General features: G+C 46.7%; 1 protein-coding gene across 1 annotated transcript in view; it reads right to left on the bottom strand.

Moving 5' to 3' along the window:
* Positions 1-27,281, bottom strand: part of LOC143767826 (uncharacterized) — a 113,044-nt gene that overhangs the window by 28,113 nt on the left and 57,650 nt on the right. The window contains exons 24-31 of the mRNA XM_077256347.1: positions 24,463-24,643; positions 23,579-23,732; positions 22,606-22,753; positions 12,501-12,752; positions 7,965-8,114; positions 5,364-5,591; positions 4,525-4,704; positions 3,644-3,793 (exon numbers count right to left, since the gene is read on the bottom strand). Of these exons, the coding sequence (XP_077112462.1) occupies positions 3,644-3,793; positions 4,525-4,704; positions 5,364-5,591; positions 7,965-8,114; positions 12,501-12,752; positions 22,606-22,753; positions 23,579-23,732; positions 24,463-24,643 (1,443 nt within the window). The remainder of the gene's footprint in view (positions 1-3,643; positions 3,794-4,524; positions 4,705-5,363; positions 5,592-7,964; positions 8,115-12,500; positions 12,753-22,605; positions 22,754-23,578; positions 23,733-24,462; positions 24,644-27,281) is intronic.

The following is a 27,281-nucleotide window of genomic DNA, read 5'->3' on the forward strand; positions in this document are numbered from 1 at the left end:
GGAGAAGACCCGGAGGCACTTGAAGAGGTGGAGCTGCCTGCATTCCATCGCCCCAAAGCCACTCAGAGCTCTCATCGTGTGAAGAACAGGCACAAGAACCAACCAGATGACACTCTGATTCCCCTGCCCCATCACGGGTGGGCGGAAACCCAGGATGGTGACCCCGCGGTCCGTCGGGTGAAAGAGCTCTTGACGCAGGCAGGGTCGCACCCTGGCCCAGATGACCCACAAGAGACCCAACAGCTGTGGAAGGGGAGAAGCAAACTGTTTATCCATGATGGCAAGTTGTGCAGGAGGAGCATCGACCCACGTACTCATGAATTGGTGTGGCAGATAGTGGTGCCAAGGCGAGATGCGCCCATGGTTCTGGGAGCCTACCATGATGGAGCCGGACACTTCGGATGGAGGAAGCTAGAAAGGCTACTCCGAGGGAGGTTCTATTGGATTGGCATGAAGAGAACCATTGAGAAGTGGTGTCGGGAGTGTGGTCCATGTAGTCTGCGCAGGAAGGACCGTGACAGTCAACGGGCTCCCCTGCGGCCTATCATCACCAAACGGCCGCTCGAACTGGTCGCGCTGGATCACGTGAAGCTGACACCTAGCCGGTCGGGCTATATCTACGCCCTTACCATCGTGGACCACTACTCCAGGTTTTTGGTGGTTGTACCTGTCAAGGATCTAACGGCCAGGACTGCAGCCAGGGCCTTCCAGCAGCACTTTTGTAGGCCCCATGGCTACCCAGAGAAGGTACTGACTGATCAGGGACCTGCATTCGAAGTGGAAGTGTTCCAAGAATTCTGTCAACTGTACGGGTGTAAGAAGATCAGAACCACACCGTACCATCCTCAAACCAACGGGATGTGTGAGAAGATGAACCAAGTGGTAATCGATTTATTGAAGACCTTGCCTGTGGAGGAACGGAACCTGTGGCCAATAAAGTTGCCTGACTTGGTGGATATGTACAATCACATCCCAGTAAGTTCCACCAACTGTACCCCAGCGTACCTGATGCGAGGGAGATCTAGTCGGTTACCCGTTGATTTGGACATGGGGGTCCTAGTACCCGAAGATACCTCGCCGGATGCCGACTGGGATGCAGAAAGGCAGCGAAGGTACCGCGAGGTACAAGAGTGTGTAGAAAGAAGTCTCGCCCAGGCTAGGCAAAAACAAGAAAGGGACTACAACCAACACACTCCTGCGATTCCCCTGTCCCCTGGTGAACAAGTACTTAAACGAAAGAGGAGATTACACAAGCTCGATGACCAATGGGAAGCGGAACCGTATACCATCCTGCCATCCGACTTCGATAACACGAAGGTCTGTCTCATCAGCAAGGACAGAGGGGAGACTTCGACAGCGGTATCCAGGGATCACCTTAAGGTCTGCCCCGATAAGTTGAGAGAGAGGGACATGGCCCCGGAAATCTCCCCGCCAGTGGAAAAGGAGAAGATGATCCATACCGTCCTTGGTGACTTTCCCCAGTCCTGGACTCAGATAAATCAAGCCATCGTGGTACCTGTTCTAATGTTTCCACAGCCGGACCCACCAGAAACAATGGTGGTACCAGATCATCCGGTCCCACAACCTCAACAAGCCTTACCTGAAGATGCCATGCCGACCGTTGAACCGGCAAATCCTCCCTCTGCTGTCAGTGAACCTGCTGTACCCACTGTTGATAGCAGCAGCTCTGAGAGCCCCAACCTGCCAGTGCTACCCAGACTCACTAGAAGTGTAGCTAGAAGACAGTGCACTACACCAGCGGTAGCAAGCATAGCGGGCCCTGTTAGGCCAATAGCAACCCCTGCGCTGCGAAGGTCCACACGCAGCACTCAAAATCAAACTCCCCTCCGCTACAAAACTTGGAGGTATTAATAAGGGCTGCTATTCAGTTGAAATTGTTTGTGTGCATATCTTTTGTTACAGGTTTTAAAATGGACAATAGAGTAATGGACGGTGAATTGCTCAAAAACTTTCAAAAAGGGGGACCCCTTTGTTTACCCGGGGTCCCCGCTGTTTCAACCACTGAACTGAGAGTCATAAACTGTGCATGACCTAATTTTCGCAACGTTCAAGAGTTCTCACCTCCCATAAAGGGAAGCACTGTTATGTTTAATTGTTTATGCTATTTCAAAATTTTGTGTGTTCCCTGTTAACATGTATTGTTGTTCTTGTTTTCCCAGTCCCGGAGTACTGGATTTAACCGGGGGGGAGTGCAGCGCCCCAGAGTCCTGGTCGTTGCAGTACTGTGGCTCCGCCACTATGGGGAGCTATGGTACGTCTGATTGCACTAAAGGAGTTTCTCTGATCAGGTAACACCTCACTACACTTCACACTCCGGCCACCAGGGGGGGTGGTCCTATCTAGTAGGCCACTCCTCACACTGGTAAAACTGGGGGTTGGACAGGAAGACAGGGAGAAGTAGCTGGGAAGAGCTAGTGAGAGGACCTGTCAGGGATGGGATCCTGGCAGACTCCTCGGAGCAGAACTAACCAGTGCACAACGGGAATACAGTAAAGAGGAATTGGGACCAGAAGGAGTCGTGCTGTTAGACCGAGGCAACATCCTTCTGAGGCGCAAACAGTCGGTGGCCGGAACGCCGAGCAAGTAAGAGACTTTAAGTACTACTGCAAACCACGGCAGGACAGCCAATTACAGGTTGGCTGTCTCACTTAACACCTAAGCAGACAACGGAGGCAGCTGTGGGAGAGGGGCGACTCTAGGGTCCCGGAAGAACGCCAGGCCTACCCCGTCATACGGGTGCGTCCTACCATATCATCTGGGGGACGGAGAGAACGAACATCAGAGACAGACAGAAGCAGTTGTGAGGACTATTCCCGGGAGCTCAGCAGGGAAGAACTACAACACACAGCGCTAGAAGGTAGACACTGATTCCCACCTGTAAAGAGAACTCCTGATGTGCATTTGGACCGGCCGGTCTCTGACAGCCCTGGTAACAGCGCTCTGGACTGAGGACTTTAAAACCTTCAGTAAAGAGGTAAAGAGACTGCAACCTGGTGTCCTCGTTATTTACTGCACTGCACCACCGCACCACCACCACCACTACGGCCTCATCCTCATCATCTGTTGTACCTATTTCACTGTGCGCCCCACGGCAGGGTCACGGACCGGGGCCTAGCCGCCGTGACAACCCCAGAGCAGAGACTCGGAGGCCCGGCACCGGGTACCCCTCGGCCCTGCGGCAGTGGGGGCGCTACAGTAGTGCACATGTGTGACTGCTATTCCATTCACTTCTATGGGTCCATGTAGTGGTATTATGTATGTGTAATCATCGCTCCATTCACTCCTATGGGTCTATGTAGTGGTAGTGTGCATGCGTGATACTATCACAGACCTATAGAAGTGAATAGGGCAAAGGTCACATATGAACACTACCACTACCATAGACAGGTACTGATCTTGTCATCCTTGTGGTCCCAGAAGTCAGACCCCCGGTGATCTGACATTTATTATCCATCCTGTAAACCCGTAAAAAGAAACCTCTTTGGATCTTAAAGAGACTTTGTCAGTCTGGTCCAATCCTGTTTATGAAGAACCTCGGACCTCAGACACAATCGTTGAAACTAGAAAAAACAACGTAATGGAGCGAGAACGAGAATGACGTCAGGGATAAAGCGAAGGATACCTTGTCAGAGCAGAACTCTCTCAGGCCGCCCGCGATCTCTCCCAGGTGGCGCTCTCTGAGCCGTATTCTCTTTATCACCTGCTGCAGATCCGTGAGTAACAATTTGGCTTCTGTTTTGTTGTTGAACAGATTCAGAATTTCTTCTTGACCCTTGAAGATTAAGTGTTGTACAGTTATAGATATGAAGTCTCTGTGGACACCGCAGAGCATCATGGTGGCACTCCTGGTGCCTTTTGGTTTACAGTGATGGTGAAAAATAGTTTACCTCAAAGACTATGGACATCTTTGACATGTAAAAATAATTTGTACATTAGCAGTTACCTTTAGTCAATACAATTACACTAAGTTTTAGTCTTCAATTTTCATTCCTTCATTCATTTTCAGACCCCTGATATACAGTTTGCAGCCTGATCCAAGTTTCAGATGTACCTCTTGAGGGAGTGTCTCTTTCAGTAATACAGGCTGGATGTGAGCTCTTTGTGTATCCAGAGTGCTGTTGTCTTCAATAGCTCATATATATCCGTACAGCTTCTATCCTGCACCGATTTCCTCTTAATTACTTTCCTCCCTATCTGTAGCCCGTTCTCTCTGCCCTCCTTAAGACTGTAGATGATTTCTCCCCTCTCCACTAGAGATATGGGTACAGCCCTCTTCCTGCTGCTATTAAGAGAGAACCGTCAGACAGTAGGAGCACTGACGGATTTGTAACAATTCTGGAAAGCACTGAAGGTATAAGAATGAATTACAGATGCTCTGCAGCAACAAAATATAAGAACATTCTTAATTAAAAGGAACTCTGCATTTAGGAAGCAGGTGACCCCAAATATATATTCTGCGGTGATGCCACGGAAGATGAGGAGGCACTTGTCTTGAGTACTCACCGCGACAACACTATTATCATACCCGTCCCTCTGTTGGGCCTTGAAAACTTCTTGTAGAAGGACTGCGGCCTGGCGGAAGTGCCTCTGAGCCAGGACAAAGCACACAGCATGGTCCATAATGTTCTTAGTGTCTGGACACGTTGACATTTCTTGCAGCGATACGGTATTTTCTTCTTGCAGCTAAGAAGATATGAAAAATAATATTTTTCTTATAAGTCAGAGATATTGCTAAGACAATAAGTAAAGTACTAACAAATCCATTGCTACAAAGGTAAAGTTTCCTATTATTTAATACTTAGAAACTGACCTGCAAGCTCCCAAATCAAAGGGCCAGTCTGTCTTGGAAGAGGGTTAGCAGAGCAGTCATTGTCAATCATCTTACAAGGTAACCAAAGGGAAAGATTTATGAAGAAACAACCATTGGTTTTCTGGTGGGAAGCAAAGTGCCAAATTTTGGTGCACCACTGCTTTGCCCAAAAAAAGCTACTTTTTTTTTAAACTTACACAACATTGGCAATCTTTCTAAAAAGTGAGGATTCGTAGTGTCTAGGGACAACAGTCACAATAATTTAGGTTATAAAATGGGGTAGAATGAAGTGGAAATATAAGCCAACACGTTCCCGTGGCACCGACTGCCCAAAATGTGGCAAACGCATTAAGAGATGTTCTCCTCCTTATAAACGTAATGCATCTTACACCAGGGGGCTTATGTTTAAGACTGGATGTGAAACATTAGTCTTAGTAAATCCACTCCAAATCTATATAAAAATAGCAATGCATACAGCATAAAATGGATAAAAGTGAACACCGGCGATCACCGGCATGGACACTGAGGTTACCAGCTGCTCCGTTAATGCGCCATGTTCTTCCTTCAGCTGAGTCTGCATCTCATTGAGCGACATCTGCTTCTGCTGGTCCTTAAAGGATTTCTTTAGGAAAATGATGATCTTTTCTACGTGCTGCTTCTCCATCCTATTTGCAGCTTCTTCGGCAGCGGATTTTCCATAACTTGGCCTAAGGTTCATCTTACAAAGCGCCTTCTTTATTTCCGGAACGCAGTTGTCAGTCTGGTTACAATTTAGGAAAATAAAACGTTAGATGCCGTGTGGTCACCTAAGACTGGGGAGACATCCTGCGTAATGTATAGGCATTACTGTGTAAGACATATTTCCCGATTCACCACCACTGGCGTTTTGCCCACCAGTCTCCATGAAGGAAACACTGGAGTAACGATGCAGTAAATTAATTTAGGAGAGTGCGCCTCTCAATGATTTTGGTGCATCTCTCAATTACCATCAAGCCACCGCCACAATTTCTAGTGTAATTTGCGCCACTTTTGTCACATAAATTATTAGACATTTTTCCAAGCCCCCGCACGGTTAAGCTCTGTCCATTTTTCAAAAAGCTGACAAACCTAGAAGGGACTGGCGTACATCAAGATGCATAAAAATTAGGAAAACTATTTGATGAAGCGGGACCTTAGTGTATAGACATTACTGCATACACATAGGTGTAACGTCATAAGATTTAGGAAGTCCCTGTGCCACTTTTTCTTAAACTTTTGGAAAAAACGGACATAACTTCAAAGTTAGACCTGGAAACCCGGCACCATTTTCATCCTTTATCATGACCGACCACTTATTGATGAACGTAGACATTGGGAAAACCGGCACCTGCTTCCAAGAGTGGAAATTGGCACCATGTTGAGCATTTTCCATAGTGGCTCACATTTTGTAGAGGTCTAAACAAAGAAAAACAGCGGACTAATTCTGCTCATAGATCCAAAGAAGATAACATATACTTTATAGGCAACGTTTCGGTTATATTGGACCCTTTCTCAAGGGTAAGAGTTGGTAGGTTGTTATTAAGGGTTATTAAGGAGGATGTGATAGACCATAATGGAGATCTCATTCTTAACCATTCCATAAATGGATGACAACTTACTATGGTCTTTCGTATTCTTTTCATAACCTACACATTTCCCTGAGGAAGGGTTAATGTACCCGAATCGATGTTTGTAAAATATATTGATGTTTCCTTTGGATCTCAATAAAATCTCTTCAAGAAGAACCGTTTTGCTTTTCCACGGTTCTTCTTTGGTTCAGGTGGACAATTAGAGGACAGCCCACGAGGAACCTGCAAGTAGATACCCCCAAAAAAGGAGTTGTTCTGTCTGAACTCCCCTCCTCATAGAGTATATTACAGGGGTGTCTGTGATTATGTTTCTCCCCACGATCTACCTATCTACTTGAAACTAGAGATGAGTGAAACAATTCGCTGCGAATCTCTAGAAAATGTTGGATTTGTCAGCATCCAAATATTTTAGGATTCCATTGGCACTTGATTTATTCTGGATCCTTTTGGCGGTCAGGAAGAGGATAGAGAGTATCTGAACCTGTGTGATATTTCTACATATTTCATTGCCCTTATAATTAAAAGCAGATCGGTGGGGGCTACGGGTCTTGATTTTGCCCAAACCCCCTACCTGATGGGAGACAGGAGGGCACAGCTCCTGCCTTAGTGCACACACAGGCAGCATAGGTTACAAAGCATTTGCGTCCTCTGGAATCTGCATCTAGCTCCGTGTGACCGCTCAGCCAGGAGCTATGTGATCCTGTCTGCTGAGCTGTGTGCTCCTGTCTGCCGAGCCGCGCTCCTCTTGGGAAGGGAAATGGAAACATGGGTGGGGGTTGAGCAATCAGGACTCGAACCCCCACTGATCTACTTGTAATTACAAGGGCAGTGAAATAAGTAAAAATATTAGAAAGGTTTAGTTACACTCTCAAGAATAATAGATTACCTTCATTTGTCCTAGGCCCACCCCTGAGCTGTGCTGTCACTGCAGACCCCGCCTGGTCCCCTTCCCACTCCAGTTTAGTCTGAATCTTGAAGCTAGCCCTAAAGTGATCATGTGATGACAATAAAGTGCCCTGCAGACCTCTGTGCCAGAGTATCTGGACTGAGACGGTTCCAAAGGAAGTGAAGAACTGTCCAGGGAACTGCGGGGGCGGGGCAGGTAAGGGGTGGACCAATGGTAAATGAGTATAATCTTTAATCATGTTTTATCCCTTTCCCAGCCCACCATTTATTATGCTTTGGGTTCTGGTGATACCTCAGATCATAATAAACCCATTTTCAATTTAGACCAAAGTTCAGTTAAATCTTCCAGAAACGATTTTTGTGATATTGTCTCATCTCTTCTTGCAACCGATCACGAGCCATCTAACCACATGACCACTGTAGCCAATCACTGACTTCCATTTTCTTGTGCTAGTCATACTGGGTTAACTGCTAAGGCTCAGACCCGCTGCATAAGTCACGTGGTTAGATGGCAAGTGATCGGCTGCAGAGAGAAAAAAAACGGGAACCATCATAGGTAAGGAATGAAACAAGTGAGTAACATTTTTTTCATGGCCCTTACATTTTTCCTGCAAAGTTACCTGTATCTTGCTGTAGGCATCGAGGATATTGTACATATGGATCTGCAGCAGGAGCTCCTGTCTGACAAGCTTGGCAGATAAGGCGTGGAACAGCAGATGCTGGGAGTCCTTGTCCTCTATTACTGATTTAGCTTCTGCTGATGATCCCCCCTGCAAAATGCAAAACATACATCATCTCTGACATCGTAATATACAGTCCTACATCAATCACTTTGCTATAATGTCATTAAAATGCCTTCCCGTCACATTAAAAAAGACTTTTGCACACATTTGACCAATGCAGAAAAACATAAGACCGTCCTGTTGACACATGATCTTATGCCATGGATACCCGGACAGTGCCGTGCTGCTGTCCACCAAGAGGGAAGAAGAACCACCAATGGTGGAACTGCCTTATCTGGGAATGCTCCTCTACAACAGTCCTGGAGAATGGTGGCTGTCAATGTTCAAAGGGTAATGGCATCTGGAAAAATTGCCAAGATCTGAACTTGGCAGTAAGAAGAAGGGAAACTTTTTATTGTTTGACATCATTGTATTAACGTTTTTGTAATCTAGCTGGAGCATGTCAGGTCCCAGTCGTCAGATAGGAGACCTTTAGAAATTGATCACCACTTCGTTTTCTACTTTTCAGGCAACAAGGACTTAACGAGCAACATGGGGTGAATAGGAGCATCGGCAATCACATGATCGCTAGGTGTCATAGATGCTGGGACTTAGCAGACACAGATCACCACTGCCACCATTTTATGAAACAAAATATACTGCATTTTACACATAAAAATGTAACAAAAGAATAACTAGAAATAAAGAATAAATTCAGTGTGAATTGTATCTGCTAGGAATCATCGATGGCGTGCATTGCGCCCTGCGTGACAGCGAGGAACCTAGCGGAGAACTGCAACTCCAAAGGCTCAGAAACAAAAGAGAGAAGACAGAGGAGCCGATCGGAGAATCGATGGTGGGAGAAGAGGTATGGGTCTGGCAGAGGAGGAAGGAGCATATGCTTTTCCGAATCCTGAGAATAAAGCAACACGTGGCCACTATTTTGCTGAAATTCATGTAAATCCAAATTTTGGGTGAATGTGCAACACATTCCAACTATGAATCACTGCATTCATCCCAACCTTATTGATTTATGGATTACTGTGATTATATATACAGTATATATATATACACACAGTATATACAGTACAGACCAAAAGTTTGGACACACCTTCTCATTTAAAGATTTTTCTGTATTTTCATGACTATGAAAATTGTACATTCACACTGAAGGCATCAAAACTATGAATTAACACGTGGAATTACTGTATATACTTAACAGAAAAATGTGAAACAACTGAAAATATGTCTTATATTCTAGGTTCTTCAAAGTAGTCACCTTTTGCTTTGATGACTGTGTAGCGCCCCCACTGCCGCAGGGCCGAGGGGTACCCGGTACCGGGCCTCTGAGTCTCTGCTCTGGGGTTGTCACGGTGTCTAGACCCGGTCCGTGACCCTGCTGAGGGGCGTACAATAATAGATGTGGATGGTGGTGGAGGTGCGGTGCAGTAAATAACGAAGACACCAGGTTGCAGTCTCTTTACCTCTTTACTGAAGGCTTCTGAGTCCTCAATCCGGAATACGGTTAACAGGGCTGCGCAAGTCCGGCCGGTCCGATGGCACCTCCAGAGTTCCCTTTGCAGGTGGAAATCTGTGCCTACCTTCCTGCGCTTGTGTTGTGGTCCTCCCCTGCTGTGCTTACGGGATAGTACCCCACAACTGTTGTGTCTGTTTCTCGTGTTCCCTCACAACTCGATTCTGTTGTTCTCCCTCTACGTCCCCCTGATCTTACGGTTAGGACGCACCCGTATGACGGGAGGCTCGGAGCTCTTCCGGGACTCTTGCGTCGCCCCACTCCTGTTGTTACCCCCCTGTGTCTTCCTGGGTCTGGGTGAGACAGCCCGCCTGTAACTGACTGTCCTGCCGTGGGTTTGAAGTTTGGCTTGGAGCTCTATACTTCCTCAGCGTTCCGGCCACCGGTTATGCGCCTCAATAGGATGTTGCCTCATCTTACAGCACGACTCCTACTGGTATTTTCCTTGTTGCGTTGATCTCGTTTCTCACTCAGCACAATAAATCTCGCTTCTTATCCTTTCTTGGGGTACCGCCGCTATATCGTGCAGGCGCGGTCCCGTAACGTTCTCTCTGTTCGCTAGGCCTCTGTCAGGATCCCACCCCTGACAGAGACCCCTCTGAATCTTCCCCTGCAACACCCTCTGCCACAAGGTGTTGCCTGGTTCCAACCCAGCCAGCTTTCTATCTAACTTCCTGCCTAACCCCCAGTTTTACCAGACTGTGAGGAGTGGCCTAATAAATAGAACCCTTAGCTCCCCCTGGAGGCCAGACTGTGAAATGTATTGGTGTCTGTGATACCTGGTCAGATGAACTCCTTCAGTGCCATCAGACGTACCATAGCCCCCCTTAGCGGCGGAGCCACAGTACTGCAACGACCAGGACTCTGGGGCGCTGCAACTGCTTTGCACACTCTTGGCATTCTCTTGATGAGCTTCAAGAGGTAGTCATCGGAAATGGTTTTCATTTCACAGGTGTGCCCTGTCAGGTTTAATAAGTGGGATTTCTTGGCTTATAAATGGGGTTGGGACCAACAGTTGTGTTGTGCAGAAGCCTGGTGGATACACAGCTGATAGTCCTACTGCATAGACTGTTAGAATTTGTATTACGGCAAGAAAAAGCAGGCAACAAGCAGAAGAGACTTGTTTGGGCTAAAGAACACAAGGAATGGACATTAGACCAGTGGAAATCTGTACTTTGGTCTGATGAGTCCAAATTTGAGATCTTCGCTTCCAACCACCATGTCTTTGTGCAACGCAGAAAAGGTGAACGGATGGACTCTACATGCCTGGTTCCCACCGTGAAGCATGGAGGAGGAGGTGTGATGGTGTGGGAGTGCTTTGCTGGTGACACTGTTGGGGATTTATTCAAAATTGAAGGCATACTGAACCAGCATGGCTACCACAGCATCTTGCAGAGGCATGCTATTTTATCCGGTTTGTGTTTAGTTGGACCATCATTTATTTTTCAGCAGGACAATGACCCCAAACACACCTCCAGGCTGTGTAAGGGCTATTTGACCAAGAAGGAGAGTGATGGGGTGCTACGCCAGATGACCTGGCCTCCACAGTCACCAGACCTGAACCCAATCGAGATGGTTTGGGGTGAGCTGGACCACAGAGTGAAGGCAAAAGGGCCAACAAGTGCTAAGCATCTCTGGGAACTCCTTCATGATTGTTGGAAGACCATTCCCGGTGACTACCTCTTGAAGCTCATCAAGAGAATACCAAGAGTGTGCAAAGCAGTCATCAATGCAAAAGGTGGCTACTTTGAAGAACCTAGAATATAAGACATAATTTCAGTTCTTTCACACTTTTTTGTTAAGTATATAATTCCACATGTGTTAATTCATAATGTTGATGCCTTCAGTGTGAATGTACAATTTTCATAGTCATGAAAATACAGGAAAATCTTTAAATGAGAAGGTGTGTCAAAACTTTTGGTCTGTGCTGTATATACACACACACACACACACACACATATATATATATATATATATATATATATATATATATATATATATATATATATATACACTTTACATATATAAAGCAAAATTGCTTTTAATTTTTTTCAATGCAAATATAAACAGAGATTTATATATACCCTCTAACAACTGAAAGATAATAAAAATGTTCATGTGAAACAAGACTTCATATAGAGGGATCAGTGGAAAAAAATTAAAGCTATGGCAGCTGAAATGTTAAGAAGCAAAAACAGAAATAATAGTCCATTAATGCCTGGTCTTTAAGAAAACTGTCAGAGTTGCCCGATTTACTCCAGAAAAGGGTCACCACCTCAGATAGTGCTCAGTAGGAACGGCCGGAGAGCACACAGATGACTGGTCACTATGGCTCAGAGGAAGGTCTAGGATAGGAAACTTTGGGTAGGTTTACAAAGTGATTAGTCTTATCGGAGCATGCTCAGTTGTTCTCCGAGTATCTTGCAGTGCTCGTATATTATGTTCGAGTCCCTGCCACTGCATGATTTGCAGCTGTTAGACAGTCTCAACACGTGTGAGAATTCCCTAACAAACAGGCAATTCCTGCATGTGTTCATCCTGTCTAACAGCCGCGAATCAGGCAGCTGCAGGGACTCGAACATAATATACAAGCACTAGAAGATACTCGGATCACACCCAAGCATGCTCCGATAAGACGTTATCCCAGCACGTTCGCTCATTACTAAAAGTGATACATGTGGAATAGTAAATTCCAGTTACTAAACAAGAATCATTGTTTCCCAGAAGATCAAAAAGTCACGGTCTCTTGGAGCACAGTCACGGAATTTACCAGCACTTCTGCGGTGTCAATCTATGCAATACATATTTTACCAAGCATTAAAGCTGAGCAGATTAATACAATAACTCTAACAAGGTGGCACCAGAGAGCCCGAGTCTTCTGTGATGCTTCATCATTGTACCTGGGCACTGTCGTGAGATACTTGCTGGTAGACTGATTGCATCTCCAGGGCCAGTTGCAGTATGGATTCTTTGACATCTCTGTGGAAGTAGCTTGTGGGAATGACCACGTCTGGGTTCAGTTCCATACTCTTCACCTCCTCCCGATGCTTCTCGTGCAGCGCCTTCAGAGCAGTCCTGTGGACGTCACTCAGCTCCATTATGAGTTTGTCCCAATGTATGTTTAGATTTAGCTCCTGGTCCTTATCATGGAGCTTAGAAGACATAATGCAGAACAGAGCGGGATCAGACAATCATTGTAACATCATCATAACAACACGAAGCAACAATGATGACATCATCATATCCTCTTGAAACCATTAGGACATGAAATTGTAATGATATCATATCATAAATACAGCAATATGACATTGTCACGATTCACTCCGTGACTGTCAGGATCCCTTAGCCGCTGCCCACAATCTGTCACGGACGGGGGTGACCTTAGACCAGCAGACGGCTATCACATGTGCAGGGGGCTTATCCTAGTTATCCCTCCACTGCCACAATGTGATGAAAAAAAAACACACACGAGGCTATTGACCTCTTAGTTTACAGCAGGGGCTTATTTTAGGTATCCCACTGCTCTTCAATATACCATGAACTGCAGGGATTTGTGTATCCCGCTTACAGTTCCACTTAAACCTTGCAGCTCTCTGGCGCCCCCCTTTCTGTCAGGTCAGATTAGGTACTGCACCTGGGGTAATTAGTCGCCAGAAACGCTGCCTGCTATGTACTGGCTATTGGGTGTACTGCAGCGATGCGATAACTACTCCCGCTCAGGCAGGAACAATAATTATCAAGCCGCAGTCGCTACAGTGACCCCCCAAAAGCCGGCACACGGTCGCTGCCACCAGCTCCAATTGAACGGGTCTGGAGCAAACCCCAAAAAACAGTAGCGTAATTCCCTTCAGAGACAGGGTACGGTTTAGGGCAGGAAGAACGAACTAGTATTAAATAGGATACCCCATAAATGATTTTAGGCAGTGTTTATAAAATATTTTACAAAGATGTTACAAATGAGACAATTGCAAATATGTACAAGGTAATTATAAAAATAAAAGGATTAAAGGAAGAAAAGATAACTCACATGTTCTTAGATCATTGCATTGCAGGCAACAGGCTAGGAGCTTTCCATCTATCCCAGTGCATTGGGCACTCGCAGTCTGGTCGCTTCAGGTAAAAACTCACAACTCTCCTCTCTTGGATGCCTGCCAGCACTTAAAACCTACAGTCTGTGACCTCACAGAAAGGGCTTGGTTTTCCAACTCCTCCTACCTCTTCGGTTTCACTAACTGGGCATTAAATATATCTGATGCCCGTATCTTCGCTACAGAACATAAAATAATCGCACCATACCCATCGTTCATCTCATAGTATCGTGGGCATTCCGATGAGATCAAATATGCCCTGTCTGGGATACATATTTACAGAGAAATCCCTACTTCTTCACCAGATGGAGTTAGACGCCCGTATTTAGAGTGATGCGTAGATCCTCCGAGTGTGATTATGACGATATATTTTGGTGTTCGTAACTTAAACGGTTTGCATAATATCTTCCAAAAACAGAACAAAGAAATCCCATGCATTCTAGAAGTTTCTCTAACAGTTCCTGCTAACACAAATTTCTCTTGCAGCTATGCCCGTCGTAAATACCTTTCGTCAATAAAACTCCCCCACAAGGCAAGCTCTTCTACACAGACAGCTAGAAACACAGGGAAAGAAAGAGAACCAGAGAGAAGGGGGGTTTAGCCCCCGCATGCTAGCAGGAAAACTAACTTATGATATTTCATACCATATCGTGACACCTCCCCCTTTTAGCGTGCGCTACGGCGGCAGGACCTCTCGGTATGCCTCCATGCGCACGTCCGTGGGTTCACCCTGACGGGAAAGTCCATCTGCATTACCATGCTCTTTGCCCGCTCTGTGCTTAATGGTGAAGTCAAATTGCTGAAGGGCAAGGCTCCAGCGTAGCAACCTGCCATTGGTTCCACACATGGTGCTTAGCCAGCGCAGAGGGTTGTGGTCGGTCACCACCGTGAAGGTGCGACCGTACAAGTAGGGCTGCAAGCGCTGCAGAGCCCAGACTATGGCCAGGCACTCCTTCTCGATGGTGGAGTAGGCCACTTCCCTCGGCAAAAGTTTCCGGCTCAGGTACAACACGGGGTGCTCTTGGTCCTCCGAGTCAACCTGGCTGAGCACAGCACCAAGGCCAAACTCGCTGGCGTCGGTCTGTACCAAGAACGGTCGACTGCTGTCGACTGCTTTCAACACAGGGGCGTTGCACAGTGCTGTTTTCAACGCCTGGAAGGCCCCCTCACAGCCATCTGTCCAGTTGACGATGTGGGGTAGCTTCTTCCTGGTGAGGTCCGTCAAAGGTTTTGCCAGGCTACTATAGTGCTGCACGAAGCGCCTATAGTACCCTGCAGTGCCCAGGAAGGACATCACCTGTTTCTTGTTCCTGGGAGTGGGCCAGTTCACGATCACGCCCACTTTGTCAGGCTCCGGTTTCAGGGTGTTTCCACCTACCCGGTGCCCCAGGTAGTGAACCTCCCTCATGCCCATCTGGCACTTTCCCGGCTTGATAGTCAGTCCTGCTCGGTGAATTCGCCCGAGCACCTCCTCGAGATGCTGCAGGTGTTCATCCCAGGAGGGACTGAAGATGGCAATGTCATCTAAGTACGCCACGGCGTACTTCTCCAGTCCCTGAAGCAGGAGATTGACCATCCGCTGAAAAGTGGCAGGGGCATTCTTCATGCCGAAGGGCATGACCGTGGACTCGTACAGTCCAAAGGGTGTGATAAAGGCGGACTTCTCCTGCGCCTCGGGGCTCAGGGGAATCTGCCAGTATCCGCGACTCAGATCCATTATTGTCAGGTATTCTGCGCCAGCTAACTTCTCAAGCAGCTCCTCGATGCGCGGCATTGGGTGCACGTCAGAGGCTGTAATGGCGTTGAGCCCCCTGTAGTCCACGCAGAACCGGGTGGTCCGGTCCTTCTTTGGCACGAGAACTACAGGTGAGGCCCACGCGCTCTTTGACCGTCGAATCACCCCCAGCTGTAACATCTCATCGATCTCCTGGCGCATAATCTGCTGCACCTGGTCAGAGATTCGATAGGGTGTTCGCCGTAGTGGGGCGTGATTCCCGGTGTCCACCTCGTGGACCGCTAACTCAGTCCTTCCAGGCCGGTTGGAGAACACGACCCGGAAGGGTTCCAGTGTGGTTTGCAACTGCAACCGCTGTGGTTCATCTAGCAAGGCGCTTACCTCCACGTCCTCAATGGACCCACGGGCCTTGGCTTGGGCCAGCATGTCCAGGAGGGCGTCTTCCTCCCCTTCTTCGGGTGCGCTGCAGACCGGTAGGACGAAAGGTTCACGTTCGTGATGAGCCTTCATCATGTTGACGTGAAAGGCCTTTCGCCTACCCCGAGTGTGGTCAAGCGTGACCACGTAGGTGACCGGGTTGAGCTGTTGGTGGACGACGTATGGGCCCTCCCAGGCTGCCTGAAGCTTATCCGTTGGTACAGGAACCAGCACCCACACCTTTTGACCCACATGGTAGGTCCGCTCCCGGGCGTTCTGGTCGTACCAGTGCTTCTGATCAGCCTGAGCCTGCGTCATGTTGTCATGCACCAACTGCGTCAAGGTCTGCATCTTGTCACGGAAGCGCAGGACATACTCCACTATGGACACTTCAGAAGGGTTCGGCTCCTCTTCCCAGGATTCTCTTACCAACCCAAGGGGTCCCCGGACTCGCCTGCCGTACAGGAGCTCGAAGGGGGAGAACCCCGTCGAGGCCTGCGGAACCTCTCGGTAAGCAAATAGCAGGTGTGGGAGGTACCGCTCCCAGTCGCGCCCTTGTGTCTCAACCAGCATGCGTAGCATCTGTTTGAGGGTACCATTGAAGCATTCACACAAGCCATTGGTCTGTGGGTGATACGCACTCGATACCAGGTGCTTCACCTGCATTTTCTTACAGAGAGCCTCCATTAGGTGAGACATAAATTGGGTCCCTCGATCAGTAAGCATTTCCCTGGGAAATCCTACCCGTGAAAAGATGGCCAACAGGGCATCCGCCACCTTATCTGCCCTAGTTGACGACAGAGCTACTGCCTCTGGGTACCGGGTAGCATAGTCTACCACAGTAAGAATAAATCGCTTTCCAGAGCTGCTGGAGACGGCCAGCGGGCCCACAATGTCCACCGCAATCCTCTGGAAAGGCTCCTCTATCACTGGCAAAGGGATCAGGGGAGCCTTAAGAGCAGGCCCCGCCTTCCCCACTCTTTGACAGGTGACACAGGAGCGGCAGTAGTTTGACACATCTGTCCCCATCTTAGGCCAATAGAAGTGTTGAGACAGCCGGGCCTTAGTTTTGCTGATCCCCAAGTGTCCAGCTAGCGGGATCTCATGGGCAATCCGCAACAACTCACCCCGGAATTGCTGTGGGACGACCAGCTGTCTTTCCCTCAACCACTCCTTTTGTGATTCTCCGGGTACTGTCTCCCGGTACAACCTTCCTCCTTCCCAGAACACCTTCTCCTTATCAGTTTCAGAGAATGACGTCCCGGCAAGTTGTCTCAAACTCTCTAGGCTCGCATCTGTGTGCAGAGCGGCCTGAAACTCCTGGCTAGGGGAAGCCAGAAGTGACGTCAGGGTCCCTTCCCCACGGGAGCCCTCTGGGACCTGCACTGGGTCCACCTCTGGTTCAGTCACACTGATGACTGAGGAGGGTCCGGGAGGCAAACAGTTATCTGCGTTCCGGGCACTCTGACTGCGGGTGACAGCAGCTACGTAGGCTGTCTCCCCGGGGGTTTCTACAGACCCATCAGCTGATGCTGCTATGGGCTCTACCTCCCCATCCTCCCCCATTACCTCAGGAGCATTGCTACTTATGGGCCAGTTACCTTCCTCGGTGGCACTGGTCAATTTCATGGCGTCACCTGTCTCACGGTTCCCATGTATCTCCCCATTTCTTGTAGCACCGACACTTGCCCCTGCTAGGGGTTCCTCAGCCGTCTCACTCCGCAGAGGGACTTGGCTGAGCACTCCTGTACCTATGGACACATCAACTTTCACAGAAACATCATTATCAGATACAGTTGGCACAGGTACAACATTTCCCCCATCAATCCTAGGGAAAAAATGGTTAACAGATGCATCATTACAAGATAAAGCATGGTCAGGTAACACATGCGATTTCCCATCATCATCATCATCATCATCAGGGTTAACGTTACGCTTATTAGCAGATTGGGGAGGGGTGTCAGGGACGTAGTATGCAAACAACCTGCCCAAATCAGTCCCCAACAAAACATCAGTGGGCAAATTATCAGACAGCCCCACTTCTTTCACCCCGCTCCCGGCACCCCAATCAATAAAAACCCGGGCCATCGGTAAGGGACAGCTGATGCCCCCAATCCCAGTGACAGTTAGGGTTTTCCCCGGAATGATTTCTTCAGGGGCCGCCAGTTCGGGTCGGATGAGGGTTCGTTCAGCCCCGGTGTCCTTGAGGCCTGTAGCAACACGACCTCCCACAGTGACGGGCTGTACGTTGTCACACACCCTCCCAACCACACCACCCACCAAAAGAACTGCTGCATTAGGCCCTGGGGCCTGGGATGAGGGGTTCTTCTGCTTGGCTAGACATTGGTGACTGAGGTGTCCAGTCTGCCTGCAGTGGTAACACTGGCGAAGTTCGGTGGTAGGTCTGGTGCTGTTGGCCACGGGGACAGGACCTCTGGTGTGTTGGCTGGCAGGGGTACTGGCGTTGGCTGCAGGCTTACCCCCTCTCCAGCTGGTGGTGACTGGCTTCCGCACTTCCGATCTACGGTTGGCCTCATAGGCATCGGCAATCTGCGCTGCTTTCGTCACATCGTTGGGTTCTCTGTCCATCACGAACTGTCGCACTTCAGTTGGGCAAAGACGGAAGAACTGGTCTTTGATCATCAGGTCTCGCAGCTGTGTAAAGGTGGTCACTGACAGTCCTTGGGTCCACTGGTCAAAGTGGGTCCCCAGTCTATGCACCACATCACTGTAACTGTCGTGTGGGCCACGTAGGAGGGTCCGAAACTTTTTACGGTACACCTCGGGTGTAAGCTGGTACTTAGCTATGAGAGCCTGCTTGATGGCCTCATAGTCACCATCTTGTTCTTGAGGGAGGGCAGCAAACGCCTCCAGAGCTTTTCCTCTCAGCCCTGGTGTCAGGTATCGTGCCCATTCTTGTGTAGGCAGCTGGTACTGTCTGCAGGCTTTCTCAAAGGCCCGCAGAAACGTGTCCAAGTCCCCATCCTTTTCCATAACAGGAAAGTGGTCGGGCCGGGGCTTTGGTATCTGAGCGCTGCTGGGCTCACGGCTCTGGGCAGTGGAAGGCGTCCCCCCCCGCCGGAGCATCTCCAGTTCATGTTCTCGCTGGGCTTGGCGCTCGGCTCGCTGGGCCTGGGCCTCTCGCTCGGCTCTCTCAGCCTCTCGCTCAGCTCTCTCTGCCTCTCGCTGGGCCTCTCGCTCGGCTCGCTCCTGGTATTGCTGGATCAGCTGCAGACGTCTCTCTAGGTCATCTGCGGAGCATTGTTGCAGAGCCAGCTGCAGGCGGAGGTCTGCGCCCCCCTGGTTGCCAGTAGGGCCCGTATTCAGTGGTTGAACCTCTGCTGCAGCACCACGTTCGCTGGTGCTGGCATCTGCGGCCTCTGGGCTCTGTGAGTGGTCTAGAGCGGCTTCCCATTGCACCAGTTCAGCGACCATTTGAGTCTTGGTCATGCTCTGGGGGTTCAGGCCATGATACGTGCATATCCCAGCAAGAGTGTCTTTCTTCTGCTGGTTGTACCAGGCTTCTCCTTTCGTTGCCATGGTTGCCAAATAAAAGATAGGATAGAAAAACGAAGAAAAAGGGAGGGGATAATCACCAGTACACACAATTGTCTCAAGACTAATAAACACTGAGTTCGTTCTCCAAACTTATTTGCGCAGAGTTCTCGCAAGAAGTTTCTGCAAGTTTTTAGTGAGAGGAATGATTGCTCAAACCAAATCACTAATGCTCTAATATCCCACCGCCTTGCCACCAATATGTCACGATTCACTCCGTGACTGTCAGGATCCCTTAGCCGCTGCCCACAATCTGTCACGGACGGGGGTGACCTTAGACCAGCAGACGGCTATCACATGTGCAGGGGGCTTATCCTAGTTATCCCTCCACTGCCACAATGTGATGAAAAAAAAACACACACGAGGCTATTGACCTCTTAGTTTACAGCAGGGGCTTATTTTAGGTATCCCACTGCTCTTCAATATACCATGAACTGCAGGGATTTGTGTATCCCGCTTACAGTTCCACTTAAACCTTGCAGCTCTCTGGCGCCCCCCTTTCTGTCAGGTCAGATTAGGTACTGCACCTGGGGTAATTAGTCGCCAGAAACGCTGCCTGCTATGTACTGGCTATTGGGTGTACTGCAGCGATGCGATAACTACTCCCGCTCAGGCAGGAACAATAATTATCAAGCCGCAGTCGCTACAGTGACCCCCCAAAAGCCGGCACACGGTCGCTGCCACCAGCTCCAATTGAACGGGTCTGGAGCAAACCCCAAAAAACAGTAGCGTAATTCCCTTCAGAGACAGGGTACGGTTTAGGGCAGGAAGAACGAACTAGTATTAAATAGGATACCCCATAAATGATTTTAGGCAGTGTTTATAAAATATTTTACAAAGATGTTACAAATGAGACAATTGCAAATATGTACAAGGTAATTATAAAAATAAAAGGATTAAAGGAAGAAAAGATAACTCACATGTTCTTAGATCATTGCATTGCAGGCAACAGGCTAGGAGCTTTCCATCTATCCCAGTGCATTGGGCACTCGCAGTCTGGTCGCTTCAGGTAAAAACTCACAACTCTCCTCTCTTGGATGCCTGCCAGCACTTAAAACCTACAGTCTGTGACCTCACAGAAAGGGCTTGGTTTTCCAACTCCTCCTACCTCTTCGGTTTCACTAACTGGGCATTAAATATATCTGATGCCCGTATCTTCGCTACAGAACATAAAATAATCGCACCATACCCATCGTTCATCTCATAGTATCGTGGGCATTCCGATGAGATCAAATATGCCCTGTCTGGGATACATATTTACAGAGAAATCCCTACTTCTTCACCAGATGGAGTTAGACGCCCGTATTTAGAGTGATGCGTAGATCCTCCGAGTGTGATTATGACGATATATTTTGGTGTTCGTAACTTAAACGGTTTGCATAATATCTTCCAAAAACAGAACAAAGAAATCCCATGCATTCTAGAAGTTTCTCTAACAGTTCCTGCTAACACAAATTTCTCTTGCAGCTATGCCCGTCGTAAATACCTTTCGTCAATAAAACTCCCCCACAAGGCAAGCTCTTCTACACAGACAGCTAGAAACACAGGGAAAGAAAGAGAACCAGAGAGAAGGGGGGTTTAGCCCCCGCATGCTAGCAGGAAAACTAACTTATGATATTTCATACCATATCGTGACAGACATCAGTATGACATTCTACAGATGCCATTACTTCATGATGATATGAAAGCATCATATTACATCACGATAATAAAATCATCAAATCAAAAAGACAACGATGACTTCATAAAGAGATCATAACAGGATCTTCATGACTAGGGTTGAGCGACTTTTGCTTTTTTAGAATCGAGTTGGGTTTTGTGAAACCCGACCTTCTCGAAAGTCGGATCGCGTGAAATCGGCCGATTCTACTGTAAAGTCGGGTTCCGGACCGGAACAAGAAACCCAATGCAAGTCAATGTGGATTGTTTTTTACATTTACCTAATCTCTCTCTCTCTTCTCTCTCTCTCTCTCTCCCCTCCGTGCAAAGCATATGTTGTGTTTGACTGCGGAAATCACTGCAGCCCAAACGGTAATATGGCTCTATGACGCCGCCGGAACCTATGTCATCACGCTGCCCACACTCCTTAATTGGCTGAAAAAATGGCGGGGAAGGCGTCATACAAAACGCGACTTTGGCGCCAAGATCGCCAACCACGTGGCCGATCCCACGCTGGAGTCGGGTCGGGTTTCACGAAACCCGACTTTGCCAAAAGTCGGCAACTTTTGAAAATGAACGATCCGTTTCGCTCAACCCTATTCATGACATCATCAAGAAATCATTATGATATCATAATGGAACCATGAAGTTTCTGCTCTGACATCATCAAGAAATCAATCATGTAAAAAGGATTGTTGACAATTTTGCATCCTGAGGAACCGTCCCTGTGGCTTTCCCCCTATGTCGCTATGTAGGAACAGTGAAATTACACACAGAAATCCATGCGACCAATGTATGGGATTTCACGGTCATAAAGAAGATTCAATGTCCTGTCATGTGGATCTTTACTCAGAGGCCACACAAAAATGAGAGGGCGGTCTGTTGTGGACGCGAAACGCGCGTCGGGGGGCTTTCTTTACACCCGGCCCCGGAATCCCTTCAGCTTCTGCCCGTAGTAAGTGCTGGCTGGCCATACCTGATATTATCTTACCTTCCACATTGCTATTTCTTTGTCTGGGTAATTGTTTATATATGGTTCTACTCTGGGCCATGCCAGCCTACCTGTGCCTCATATTGTTGCACGTGCATTTTACATTTGAATAGGTGGTAGGCATTAGGGGGCTTCAAGCTGCTATTTGGGTTCCGGTTGCCCTGTTATCTAGTTCTGCACATGTATCATTGTATTGGGTCTCCTTTTCATATATTATTGTTATTTATATTAATGTGAATTTTCAATAAAATTTTACCTTTTATTCTATTATACCCAAAAGAACTCTCATTTCTCCTTGTTAATATGTTGCTCTGAGTGGGTATTATTTCTCAAAACCTGTATGAGCTAACGTTAGCCTATCAGGTGGATGCAAGCATGCCAAAGAGGTTTTTGTGGTTAAAAATGAGAGGGCATTGCAAAGAACCTTCTAGTAGCGTGGTATTGCAGTACATTACAAAGTGAGCACTCAGTGCCAGTCTGCTGTACCTAAGCCATTAGTAACCTACTGATGAAAAACTATAAAAATACGATCAACCTGCACAATTATATTACATAACAACCTGAGCGCCTTTTTCTTCAGTTTTCAGAGAGAATATATTTATATTTATTTTGTACGATTCATAAAAGTTCCAGATTCGACTTATTTCCTCCGTCAGCAAAATATGTTCTAGATGAATAAGTTCACTTGCTTGCTTCTCCATAAGAAACCTAAGGAAATGATGAGATGAAATGAAACACTCCTCCTGAGACATAATAAACAAAATAGATAGTAAAAAAAAAAAGACAGACGAAAAAGACCGGAAAAAAAAAACGACCGGAAAAAAAGAAAGGAAAAAGAAGAAAAGCCAGGAAAGGAAAGACAGGATAGTAAAGGAAAGAGGAGAAAAAAGAAATGGCTGGAAAAAAAAGACAAGACAGAAAAAAAAAAGAAAAAAGAGAAAAGGCAGGAAAAAGAAAATACAGGGAAAGAGAAAAAGAAGGAAAAAAAGACAGGAAAAAAGAAAATACAGCAAAAAAAGACAGGGAAAAAGACAGAAAAAAAAGACAAAAAGAAAAACAGGAAAAAAGACAAGAAAGGAAAAAAAGACAAGAAAGGAAATAAGAGAAAAGACAGGAAAAAAAAGAAAAGACTGGAAAAAAGACATGAAAAAAAAAATGCAGTAGAAAAAAGAAAAGACAAGAAAAAAGAAAAAAAAGGGAAAATACAGGAAAAAAGACAGGAAAAATACAGTAAAAAAAGAAAATACAGTAAAAAAACACAAGAAGAAAAGAAAAAATACAGGAAAAAGAGGAGACAGGAAAAAAAGAAAAGACACAAAAAAGACAGTAGAAAAATAAAAGAGGGAAAAAAGACCGATAGAAAAAAGACAGAAAAAAGGGAAAAGGCAGAAAAAAAGACAGGGAAAAATGACAGGGCAAAAAAAGACAAGAAAAAGAGAAAACACAGGAAAAAAAGAAAAGACTGTAAAAAAGAAAAGACAGATAGCTATGTGATGGATAGAATCTCATGACGTCCGTTGCGCGCTCACTTACTGGAGTATATATCCTTGATGCCGGAGGTATATGTCTGGGCTGTGACACCAGGGAACATTGGTTGCAGGTTTACTTTTTTCGGCTGCACTGGGGGAAACCTGAAAATTGTCTGAATTAGCAGCAGAAGCCTTTAACGTGCTCCGAGACGAATACCCTGGAGAAAATCACACAACACCGAATCATTGGCTTCTATTCCCAGTGAGTGTGAACAGCTGCAAGGTTCTATGCTTTATTTCACACAGTGTCTCTGGGCTCTACATTGTGTTGTTCTTTCTGCATTCTATTTGTGCAACGCACTTGTATGAGGCTGCTACATTTACTACTGTCCTAGGAAAAAAAAGTGCCTGACTGAAATTACTCAAAAAGGTTCGACTTATCCCAGAAACAGCGCCACTACTGCTATCAGGCTGTGTCTGGTATTGCAACATTCACCTGAACACTACAGTGGTGCCATTTAGTTAACAAAAAAAGAAAAGAAGTCTGTTTGTTTTCGAATCTTATAAAAACCTTTTCATCTTTAAGAGGATAAGATATAAATGACCTATTTTTAGGACAGGTCATCAATATCAGGACACTGGGGTAAGATAACTGGCACCCCTGGGGATCAGCTGTTAGTAGCCCCTGGGGTTGCTGGAAGTACACCTCAACTCCACAAACTTTGCACCGACCGTTCTCAAGTTCAACTCCTTTGAAAGTAAATATGATCTGAGCTGCAGTACCAATAATAGCCACCATGCGGTGTATAGAGCTGTGCTGGTTTTGCTCTGTATGCTGCACCAGTTGGGGGGGCCAGGTGTAGGACCCCACCAATCTGATCGTGATGAGCTCTCCTTAGGTATACCCCATCACTATTCTAGACCTTTATTAGTCATGCAGACTGTTACCTGACACCGGGGCCTGTGTATCTGGGGGTAAGGCACAGGTTTTATTTTCTTCCATGACTTGAATTAGATGCTTTAACATAGGAACAAGCATTTCTCCGATATTTCTTTGCTCTCTGCCCGTAATACTCCAGTACGATCCTTGCAGGTTGATATAAAAGTGCGATGTACCTAATAAATAAGACTGAAGCACGAACCGTGGATGAAAATCATCTCAATCTAAGGCATGCTGCATATCAGCAACCATTCACATAAGGCACTTAAATTTTTTTTTTCAGAAACCAATAGTATTCGTAACCATAAGAAACTTTCTAATATATTTTTTTTAGAGAAATCTGCATTTTTTGCTCCTGGACTGATCTTTCTTTCCCAAAATTCTCAATTCATCGGTAAAATGTGTCTTCAGTGATTACAGGCTTTCCCATCACTGCGATAAGAGATGACAGTTGGTGCTTGTTAAGTTCTATGGAGATCTGCAACTGTCATTTCAGGAGAACTTGCAGCAGAATGTCTGTGAGAACTTGCAGCAGAATGTCTGTGAGAACTTGCAGCAGAATGTCTGTGAGAACTTGCAGCAGAATGTCTGTGAGAACTTGCAGCAGAATGTCTGCGAGAATTTGCAGCAGAATGTCTGTGAGAACTTGCAGCAGAATGTCTGTAAGAACTTGCAGCAGAATGTCTGTGAGCACTTGCAGCAGAATGTCTGTGAGAACTTGCAGCAGAATGTCTGCGAGCACTTGCAGCAGAATGTCTGTGAGAACTTGCAGCAGAATGTCTGTGAGAACTTGCAGCAGAATGTCTGTGAGAACTTGCAGCAGAATGTGAGAACTTGCAGCAGAATTTCTGTGAAAACTTACAGCAGAATTTCTGTGAGAACTTGCAGCAAAATGTCTGTAAGGACTTGCAGCAGAATGTCGGTGAGAACTTGCAGAAGAATGTCTGTGAGAACTTTCAGCAGAATGTCTGTAAGAACTTGCAGCAGAATGTTTGTGAGAACTTGCAGCAGAATGTCTGTGAGAACTTGCAGCAGAATGTCTGTGAGAACTTGCAGAAGAATGTCTGTGAGAACTTTCAGCAGAATGTCTGTAAGAACTTGCAGCAGAATGTTTGTGAGAACTTGCAGCAGAGTGTCTGTGAGAACTTGCAGCAAAATGTCTGTAAGAACTTGCAGCAGAATGTTTGTGAGAACTTGCAGCAGAATGTTTGTGAGAACTTGCAGCAGAATGTCTGTGAGAACTTGCAGCAGAATGTCTGTGAGAACTTGCAGCAGAATGTCTGTGAGAACTTGCAGCAGAATGTCTGTGAGAACTTGCAGCAGAATGTCTGTGAGAACTTGCAGCACAATGTCTGTGAGAACTTGCAGCAGAATGTTTGTGAGAACTTGCAGCAGAATGTCTGTGAGAACTTGCAGCAGAATGTCTGTAAGAACTTGCAGCAGAATGTTTGTGAGAACTTGCAGCAGAATGTCTTTGAGAACTTGCAGCAGAATGTCTGTGAGAACTTGCAGCAGAATTTCTGTGAAAACTTGCAGCAGAATTTCTGTGAGAACTTGCAGCAGAATGTCTGTAAGGACTTGCAGCAGAATGTCGGTTAGAACTTGTAGCAGAATGTCTGTGAGAACTTGCAGCAAAATGTCTGTGAGAACTTGCAGCAGAATGTCTGTAAGAACTTGCAGCAGAATGTTTGTGAGAACTTGCAGCAGAATGTCTGTGAGAACTTGCAGCAGAATGTCTGTGAGAACTTGCAGAAGAATGTCTGTGAGAACTTGCAGAAGAATGTCTGTGAGAACTTTCAGCAGAATGTCTGTGAGAACTTGCAGCAGAATGTCTGTGAGAACTTGCAGCAGAATGTCTGTGAGAATTTGCAGCAGAATGTCTGGGAGAACTTGCAGCAGAATGTCTGCGAGAACTTGCAGCAGAATGTCTGCGAGAACTTGCAGCAGAATGTCTGGGAGAACTTGCAGCAGAATGTCTGCGAGAACTTGCAGCAGAATGTCTGCGAGAACTTGCAGCAGAATGTCTGCGAGCACTTGCAGCAGAATGTCTGCGAGCACTTGCAGCAGAATGTTTGTGAGAACTTGCAGCAGAATGTCTGTGAGAACTTGCAGCAAAATGTGAGAACTTGCAGCAGAATTTCTGTGAGAACTTGCAGCAGAATGTCTGTAAGAACTTGCAACAGAATGTTTGTGAGAACTTGCAGCAGAATGTCTGTGAGAACTTGCAGCAGAATGTCTGTACGAACTTGCAGCAGAATGTTTGTGAGAACTTGCAGCAGAATGTTTGTGAGAACTTGCAGCAGAATGTCTGTGAGAAATTGCAGCAGAATGTCTGTAAGGACTTGTAGCAGAATGTCGGTTAGAACTTGCAGCAGAATGTCTGTGAGAACTTGCAGCAGAATGTCTGTGAGAACTTGCAGAAGAATGTCTGTGAGAACTTGCAGCAGAATGTCTGTAAGAACTTGCAGCAGAATGTTTGTGAGAACTTGCAGCAGAATGTCTGTGAGAACTTGCAGCAGAATGTCTGTGAGAACTTGCAGAAGAATGTCTGTGAGAACTTGCAGAAGAATGTCTGTGAGAACTTTCAGCAGAATGTCTGTGAGAACTTGCAGCAGAATGTCTGCGAGAACTTGCAGCAGAATGTCTGCGAGAACTTGCAGCAGAATGTCTGCGAGCACTTGCAGCAGAATGTCTGCGAGAACTTGGCAGCAGAATGTCTGTGAGAACTTGCAGCAGAATGTTTGTGAGAACTTGCAGCAGAATGTCTGTGAGAACTTGCAGCAAAATGTGAGAACTTGCAGCAGAATTTCTGTGAAAACTTGCAGCA

Source organism: Ranitomeya variabilis, chromosome 4, assembly GCF_051348905.1.
Source record: "Ranitomeya variabilis isolate aRanVar5 chromosome 4, aRanVar5.hap1, whole genome shotgun sequence".
NCBI classification, from domain to species: domain Eukaryota; kingdom Metazoa; phylum Chordata; class Amphibia; order Anura; family Dendrobatidae; genus Ranitomeya; species Ranitomeya variabilis.